The sequence below is a fragment of the Rhineura floridana genome, chromosome 7 (assembly GCF_030035675.1).
Source record: "Rhineura floridana isolate rRhiFlo1 chromosome 7, rRhiFlo1.hap2, whole genome shotgun sequence".
Lineage (NCBI taxonomy): Eukaryota > Metazoa > Chordata > Lepidosauria > Squamata > Rhineuridae > Rhineura > Rhineura floridana.
In genome coordinates this window covers 46741358-46750415 of record NC_084486.1, presented here as the reverse complement: position 1 = coordinate 46750415, position 9058 = coordinate 46741358, and the positions used below count along the sequence as shown (strand labels likewise).

Genomic DNA, 9058 nt, shown 5'->3' with positions numbered 1-9058 from the left:
TGCAGCGTTGTGAGAGCCAAAAGATGCCAAGGGCTGGAAGAAGTTAGGTTCCTCACACCAGTCAAGAAGCCCAGGTTGTTAAAAAAAGAAAAGCAATGAAAGCGAAGATTCTGAAACCCAATGCCTAATTTTTAAACTGATCTAGAGTAATTGCAGACTGATGGAATACACTCCGTGCTGTGGATTGTTGACTCTGGAGAGAATAGATAGAAACTAAGACACGCACACAGACACCTAAGTGGCACATATTATTTTAATTTTCCCTATCCCCATTTTTTTTTAAAAAAGTGCCAACAAAGGGATTTCAAAACACTAAGAGGAAGCACAAAGGTTATTATGTACATATAACTAATAGTACAAATTGACACCATTTCCAATCTATACCCACTTGTCACTTTAGAAGAGCTATGCTCTGAAATTCAACCACTGAGATTTAAATTATGTATATGATTCTCTATTTGTTTTTTTTAAAAAAAACCACATTAAAATTAATGTGTTTTCTTTGTTCGGAGCCGTCGCTTGATGATTTCGTGATCACTTTCCTTTTGATCCATAACAATCTGAAAAGGAATTTAAGGAAGTGCTATTAATGGATCAAGTGGATAACTGCTGAACCAAAGCAAAAGAAACTTTACCAATACCTTGCTGGAACCCTATAGAAGCAGGGGGCATGAGATCAGTGGTTAGGAATCTCTCATCTTAAAGAGTGTTTTCTATGACAGAGGGGCCTGTGTGCCTGGCTTGCTCACTATTAGGGACAAATGCTTTGGTGTCTCAGTAATTGCATGACTGTGCTTACGATAAAGTTGTTCATTTAGAATCCCTCCCATCAACAAGCTGATCAATTCATGTAGAAGCCAATTAACATCTTACACTCTGTTCTCTTTGGGCTGGCTGGAAACCTTGACTCATGAGAAACCATTTAGATCAGGGATGGGCACACCTCAGGGTTCTAGTAAAAACACGAAATAGATCCTACAACCAGAGCCAGGTGCAAAACAATGGTTCAGGAAGGCAGACATAGGCAAAGAATCCAGGGTGCCTCTGAGAACATGCTTAGCCGAGGGATTCTGAGCAGTACCAGAACTGGGCTCGTAGTCCTTTCACATAGAATCCACCCCTTCCAACCCCCCAAAAACTTTCTTTGGTTCAGTAGCCTAATTTAGGGGGGGGAAAGAAGCCTCTTAGTTGGTGCCATTGACAGCCACTTTGGAATCAAAACTCTTTGCTGATATATTGCAAAATCAGAGATCTACCAATGGATCCCAATCTGCCTTCTGCCCTCTCCCCAACTGATGCTTTCCCAAGAGCACAAACACCCACCCACCACAACACTGGACACCAAAGGATGATCACAAGCATCATCTGTTAACATTGTGAAAACTACTCCTTCCTTACCCTCAGGCTGTTAAGAATAAAGCAAGAAATTAAGCAACCACACCCTCACAGAAATCCTAGCTGGGACAAATCTCCCCTTGGTAACAACTAAGGCTATAACCCTACGCACGCTTATCTGGGAGTAAGTCCCAGTGAACAGTAGTTTAAAGTAGACATACAATCAAGTTGTAAGAGAAGGTGGGAGGAGGAAGAGAACCCTAGGCATAAAATGAAGTGGATTTGTGCCATCATATTCCCAGCAAATTAAATTAGCATATTCAATTAATGCAGCATCCTATAGGAGGAGGCCTAGGGAAAGAGAGTTAAACATTTCAGAAACACAGCCTAAATCAATTTTGTCTCTCTGTGCTACATAACAGTGTTTCGTTTTGGAATACCAGGTCTTCAGATGTGTTACCATTTATCCTTGACTTTGTCCTCTAAAGGCGGCATCCCTTTGAAAAGCTTACTTTCACTGTCATCGCTTACCACATGTCCAGAGAACTCCATAGGTGAAGAAATGTCAGTTGAGTACAACTTGCGCTTAGCTCGCTTTGGCTTGACATAATTAACAGACTCCTGCTCGTTAGATTTGGGAGATTTTATCGTTTCTATCAGCTTTTTTGCTAGAAGAAGCATTTCAACAACATTTTACCATTTTTTGTACAAAACTGCGTAAGTGCACTCATTCCATTTATTTATTTGTATGTACTTCCCCACAGGACTGTGTCCAAATCAACGCACAATATATCAAATGACCATACATAACAAATTAAAGAACTTAATCATAACAATTATGAATAACTGCAGTGCCAATATGTAAATACAAGATAAATGCAGCTTATTGCTTATGTTATTCTCTTACCTAAAACTTCACACTGAAGAGCTTTACAAACCTTCCTCAAGGTCTCCCCTCCCCCACCCCACCCCAAGATTGCTTCAAAACCCATGACCCATACAACTAGAATGCATATAGCAAAAACAAGCACAGTGTATGATCTCTGTACCTCCCCCACCACCACCAAAAAAAAATTGCTGGGGCATTACATTGATATTTTACCTCTCCTCCAGCTTATGGTTCTCCTCCTCCCACCCATTTAATCCTCACAATAACCCTATGAGGTAGGTTTGGTTCAGAGATATCGACTGTCCGAAGGTCACCCAGTAAGCTTCATAGCAGATTGCAGCTTTGAACCCGGGTCTCCCCAGCTCTTGTCCAAAACTCTAACCGCTGCATCACACCAGCATTAGAACCAATGATTGTTACTGTCACAGGAAAGGGGTGTGTGGCTATTTCCAAAGTCCTTGCTTTGCAGCAGGAACAGACTGAAGAAGTGTTGTTACAGTTCTAAGTATGCCTCCAACAAAGGAGAATCCCCCAGCAACAAAAAGTCATTTCTTTCCCCATTTGATTTAACACATGCTGCAGGGTTCGAGCAGGAGCTACAGAAACATTTTAGGAGATTAAAGAACTTAAAATTTCTGTTTTGCTTCTTACCTTTGGACTGTAGGATTGTAGGAGAACTCTGGAAGAAATAGCCAACTTTCTGTAGTGTCCCACCTCCATTCCCAGATGATTTTATACTCTGTGCTAAATGTTTACTTCTTAGAGAATAATCCTTTCTATGAGAGGAGTCAGCAACCGTCTGAAGGAATGCAAAAAGTTACAACACACACTTAGGATGTAATATTTAGATATGGACAAGTTTAAAAGACTGTGCTATCCTATAGCCAACTGCATGCAAACAAGTACCTATTCTTTTGCAGGGAGGGACATGCCCCTGCTACATTGTAATACAATTAATAAAGCCGAAGCGTTGATTAACAAAAGTGTTTGCATAGGATTTTAACCAGGTTTAAAATCTGAGATAAGGCTCAACTCTGGAACAATTTAAGTAATTCAGAAAGCGCTTTATTGACCAGATAATGAACTTCAGCTAATCCCTATGCACCCAGAATGTCACCTTAGTTTCCCCCTGTTGTGGGCTGGCCCCATGTTTAATATATGTATTTCCCATCTAAGAGTCTTTACCATGCATGTTTTAAACTAATGTATAGGATATTATATGTGCAGATATGCAGACCTCCTTATTGGCTCAAAATGGTAAAAAGGGAAAAGTTTTTCTGCTCTCCCCTTCTTTGTCTAGTTTTGGGCAGTCAGCCAATGTACTGATAGATGGCACATAGCTACATAGCTTCCAGCTGCAGCTGCCTATGGACACGTATGAGCCAGAGGAGGAAGCTCCTTATATGGTGTGGACAACACCTGTTTCTGGTAAAACTAACTAGCTGTTATGATAAGGTCCCGTTTGCTGTCCCTGGCAGGCCACACACCAAGGCGTTTGCTGTCGCTGGCAGGAGGCAAAAACAGAGAAGGCAGATGGTAAGGAGATTAGAATTCTTATAAAAGAGAGAGGAGTTCCTGCATTCAGTCTCAGCCTTATAGACTGATCCAATGTACTGCTGCCATGCTGCTAGCTGGAGGTTCAAGGCTTGCCTTCTACCAGGGTGAGGTTTCATTTCTTCAAAGACAAAAATGTATTGAAATCTGCAAACAGGGAAATGTCATTTGAAAGATGTTGATCCCTTGCAATATGTTAATTCTTTGCAATATAACATCATATATTACAATGTAACTTGTATAATGTCTACATCTGAATTAATAGCACATTATACTTTAAGATTTGTTAAATGTATACTTAATGTAGAAGCCTAATATTACATAAGCCTGATATAAGACTGAGCTGTAATAAATAAGAGATTAGGAGCTGCAACCAGTCAGGACTTTGACCCTGACCTATATGATTCTGATTCACTGGCTGTGGCCAGACACTTATGTGTGACTTGTATATATAGAGTTATATATAGAGTCAACAAAACATACAAAATTCATCTGCTGTTGGATTCCCATATTTCCTGAGATAGTATGTTATTTGGTGGGACCTCGACTGTAGTTTGTAGACCAAACTGCTGGCAAACTGTGGAAGCTAAGGTGACCACAACGTTTGTCATATAGCTGTCTGTTTAGATACGGACTAGAGGAGTACACAGGAACCCTCAGTCCTGTGTTTGCACAAGAAAGATGGTTTGAGGCCATTTCACTCCCCCAAATATTTTTTCCTATATTTGCAAACCTTGGTGTTCCCCCACAAATGTTATTATTATTTTATTATTTATTACATTTGTATACCGCCCCATAGCCGAAGCTCTCTGGGTGGTTTACAACAATTAATGTTGTAATGTTGATAACTCCCTTGTTTCTCAGTAGCCCTGTTTTGGTTAAATAGCAATCAGAAAAATCAGCACAAGTTTGCATCATGTAAGTATTAATAGGCAATTTTTAAAATCACTGATAGATATCAGTTATCCAGAGATAAGAGCCCTGCTGGACCAGACCAAATGCCCATCTAGTCCAGCATCCTGTTCTCAAAGTGGCCAACCTGATGCCTATGGGAAGCTCACAAACAGTACTTGAGCACAACAGCACTCTCTCCACTTGTGAAACCCAGCAGCTAGTGTTCAGAGGCATAATACTTCTCTCACTGGACATAGTAAATAGTCGTAAAGGGTAGTAGCTATACATAGTCTTATCCTCCATGAATTTGTCTAATACCCCTTTGAAAAACCGCCCAGAACACTGGGATGTCCTCTTTCAGTTGGCCAATAAGAAAGATGGGCTTCTGGGCTAAAATATGTGTCATTCTCTCCTCTTTCTGCAGAGGCAGAGATGGCTGACTCTCAGGAGAAAGCCTCTTACTCCAACCCTGAGCAAACTTCATTGGTAAACTTCCCTCCATTTTGCTGGAAATGAAAAAGAATACTCGTGTTAGGGAGCAACTCCTAGTTTGTTGTTGTTATGTGCCTTCATGTCGACTATGACTTATGGCGACACTATGAATCAGTGACCTCCAAGAGCATCAGTCATGAACCACCCTGTTCAGATCTTGTAAGTTCAGGTCTGTGGCTTCCTTTATGTAGTCAATCCATCTCTTGTTTGGCCTTCCTCTTTTTCTACACCCTTCTGTTTTTCCCACCATTGTTGTCTTTTCTGGTGAATCATGTCTTCTCAACAGAGTTATTCCATATCAAAGCAATCAACAGTGATATCTTCACATTAAATTAACTGAATATGATCCAAATACTCAAATGCGCACGCACACACACACACACCTTTTTCTTTTCTTGGATCAATGCATCAGACCAGTTATTTGCTGGGGATGTAGCATTCTTCTCATTTTCACTCTTCAAGAAGTCCTTAAAAACAGAACAGCACATTCAGCACCCAACTACTGTTTCCAAGCAAAGTTGTTAAATACTATTTCTCTGAGGAAAAGGGAACTATTATTAGAAATGGAACAAAAAGCAATGCTCAGACATTCATAAACCTATTACACAATATTGCTTAAACTGTGAACATGCAAGAAACATACTGCGAAATGAAAGACTGTTGCTGCAGGCACACAGATAGAACTGTCAATAGGAATTGTACTTGTAATTTCTACTATGGCAGCTGCTGCCTTGGGAAATCTTGTCTCGGATTTAGCTGGATTGGGACTTGCAGGTTATGTTGAAGCTGTGGCCTCCAGGCTGGGCCTCTCCATTCCCGATCTAATGCCCAAACAAGTGTTACCTAATTTCTGCTATGTATTATATTAGTTTGTATATTACAAAATAGCTAGAAAGTCAGGATGGCAGCATTCTAGCGTTGATCGGCCAACACACAGACCAACGGGATGAGAGTGTGCATAAAGAAATTCATGAATAGCTAACATGATGCAAGTTGATGGAATAGTCAGGCTTTTTTTGTAGGGGCGGTAAGAGGCATAGCAGTGTTGACTTCAGACAGAATGTTTACTAGTCAAAGTTCACAATGAAGGACTCAAGATTAGCAATGGGAAGAAGGTAGATGCAGTCCACAAGTGGAACACTTGCCAGTTTCTGATGGAACCCAAGTGGCTGTTGGGATTTTTACTAAGACTATTAGCAATTGTTGTAAACCGCCCAGAGAACTTCGGCTATGGGGCAATATACAAATGCAATCAATCAATCAATCAGTCGAGTAAGATAGATCATGATCTGATCCAGCTCAGTGCTTCTAACCCTTTGAGATCACTTGGGATCGCTTAAGCCAGATTAGTTAAGCCTCATCTGTCCTGATGTCATGTTTAAAAAGCTAAACTGTGTCTCTGTCAAGATGTCTACATCCTGTAGGCTAAGGGCAAGCTAAGGTTTAGGTCACGTTCTATATCTGACAGCCCACTAAGCCATCCACTGCATATAGAGCGGGGTTTGGATGTTCGAATGGTAAGGTAACTATGAGTTTAGTACTCCATCACCATCTTGCCATAAAATCAGAAAGCCTGCCATTTGTTTTTTTAAGTTGCTGATTTTTAAAGTGCTATCACCAAAATAGTCAGCTTCTATAGTCCCAGTTCCCAAGTTGTATTCCTCAAAAACTTGCAAAAACTAATTTGTTGCAGGAAATGCAACCCATTTCACAGTAGGATTTACTTCCAGGTGCATGTGCTTAAGACAGTTTTATTTTTATTTAATTATTTATTATTGTATTTATATCCCACTTTTTCTCTAAGGAGTTCAAAGTGGTGTACATGGTTCTCTCCCTCCTAATTTAATCCCCACAACAACCCTGTGAGGTAAATTAGGCTGAGAGGCAGTGATTGGCCCAAGGTCACCCAGTGTGCTTCAGGGCTAAATGAGGATTGTAGCCCACTTATGGAGTTAACGATGTAAGTTAACGGCTGACTGATTTCAGTTGTAATGCAACTTCAGTTCTGAGCGAGGAACAAGTACACTAGAATAGCAAATTATCCACACTATTGAAGCAAGTGACAGATGAGACTAGCTACAGATGTTGAGTTTAGCTGTAGTTTAGTTTTATTGAAGGGTTATGATCTAAATGTGCAACTAGAAAGAAATATGAAGAACTAAAAAGAGGATACTGTTAAGTATTCTTATCTATATATCTACAGCATAAAGCTCAGAGAGATCCAGTACCTGACCAACACCATCAGAAGTGTATTTATTCCTAACCTTGCTTTTCCAGAATCTTGACCGTGTATTTGTCTTGAAGAAAAATAGTTGATGAGACATATTATTTTTACAATGAACTCACCTCCAAGTATTCATGTGGTCTCTTCTGTGAGACTCTTCTGAAGTTTTAACATTAGCAATTAAAAAAATATCTTCATGCTCCCTATCTATCACAGACAGTGATCCAAAAGGACCACACCCAGTGTTCCTTAGCAGAAAGCTACCACTAACGCAAAGCTTAATTATTAATCTACAAGACTCCTATACAAAAGGGAATGCCAGGACAATATTTTGTGGGTAAAACTTGTTCCCACGCACCTGCCAATCTCAATGACAGAAGTTACCCTGATTGGAAGGCTGACACTTATTCAAAGAGTACAGACTGCATTCAACTGGAAAGGTAAGTCTAAACTGAAAATTCAAATTCCCTGGGCTGTGACCTTTTCTGCCTGGAAAAGATAACAGTGTGCTCTATAGATGGGCCTGAGCTGCCCACTGGTGGCCTAGCCAACAACAGCTGTCTAGAAAATGGGACTGATGTCTGTAACTGTGAAAAGACAGAAGCCTGTCTGGAAGCATGACAGAAATATTATACACAACAAAGAGTCTCTTGGCACCTTAAAGAATAATAAAATTTATGATGACAAAGTTTTTGTGGACTACAGCCCACTTCATCGGATAAATTTGTTGGCCTTTAGATGCCATCAAGGCTCTTCTTTGTTTTGCTGCCCATCCAGAAATAGTTAAAATAAGAATAGTACATGTCATATCTAACCAACCATAACTTTATATCTAGTCAGATTCTGCCTCTGAAGAAAGCAGTATAAAAATTCTTGAGAAAATAAATTTGATTGATGTTTTAATGCTAATTCTTCTTGTTATTTTTAAAACAGAACCTTTCCTACCAGTTCAGAGAATGATCCATACATAGTATTCTACAAATATTATGTTCATGCAGGTGATTGGACCTCAATAAAGGCACAGCGCAAGTTATTCCAGCATCCCCGTGGCTGCCCAATTTATAAAAAAACCAAAGCATGACAAAAGAGGGGTATTCTTACAGTGAAATCCTATGTAAATTTACTTAGAAGCAGGTCCCACTGTGTTGTGAGGCTTATTCCCTTGTGAATGTGTTTAGGAATGCAACTTTAAGGGATTTTTCTAATCAGTGTTTTAATTTTTTTAAGTACTTTTTAAGAGTGGTACACACATACCACAAACATTTGCTAAGATATTTTTAAATACCTCATCCATGGCATTGCTCTTCCTTTTCCTTGCCTTGGAGACTTTTATGGTCACCGCAGAAGGGCTTCCCTGATGCTTCACTTCCATCTTATTGGGCTGCAGAGGTGTGAACTGAATCTCCATTTCAGGTTTTGGAAATCGACTGGTTTGATCACCCTCTGAGGATACTTCACAAGAATCTAGGATGGTGTCCGACTGGTCCTGTAGTTAAGAGTAGAATAGTGTAAAAATGAAAGGAGAATGAAAGCAATATGAGCAAAATTTAGAATGACAGAAGGCAAGGCAAGAAGTTTAGCACATGCCTGGAGGAAAAACTGATTGTGCTACACACTTATTTTCATTTCTAAATGGTAGATGTTGGCAATAGGAACAAATACTTTCAATT

General features: G+C 39.9%; 1 protein-coding gene across 3 annotated transcripts in view; it reads right to left on the bottom strand.

Moving 5' to 3' along the window:
• Positions 1-224: 224 nt before the first annotated feature.
• Positions 225-9058, bottom strand: part of KIF20B (kinesin family member 20B) — an 80442-nt gene continuing 71608 nt past the window's right edge. For all 3 annotated transcript variants that reach the window (XM_061635459.1, XM_061635461.1, XM_061635460.1), the window contains 5 exons: positions 8674-8874; positions 5548-5631; positions 2876-3023; positions 1867-2003; positions 225-560 (listed from right to left, as the gene is read on the bottom strand). In XM_061635459.1, coding sequence (XP_061491443.1) covers positions 489-560; positions 1867-2003; positions 2876-3023; positions 5548-5631; positions 8674-8874 — 642 coding nt within the window. In that variant the 3' untranslated portion in view covers positions 225-488. The remainder of the gene's footprint in view (positions 561-1866; positions 2004-2875; positions 3024-5547; positions 5632-8673; positions 8875-9058) is intronic.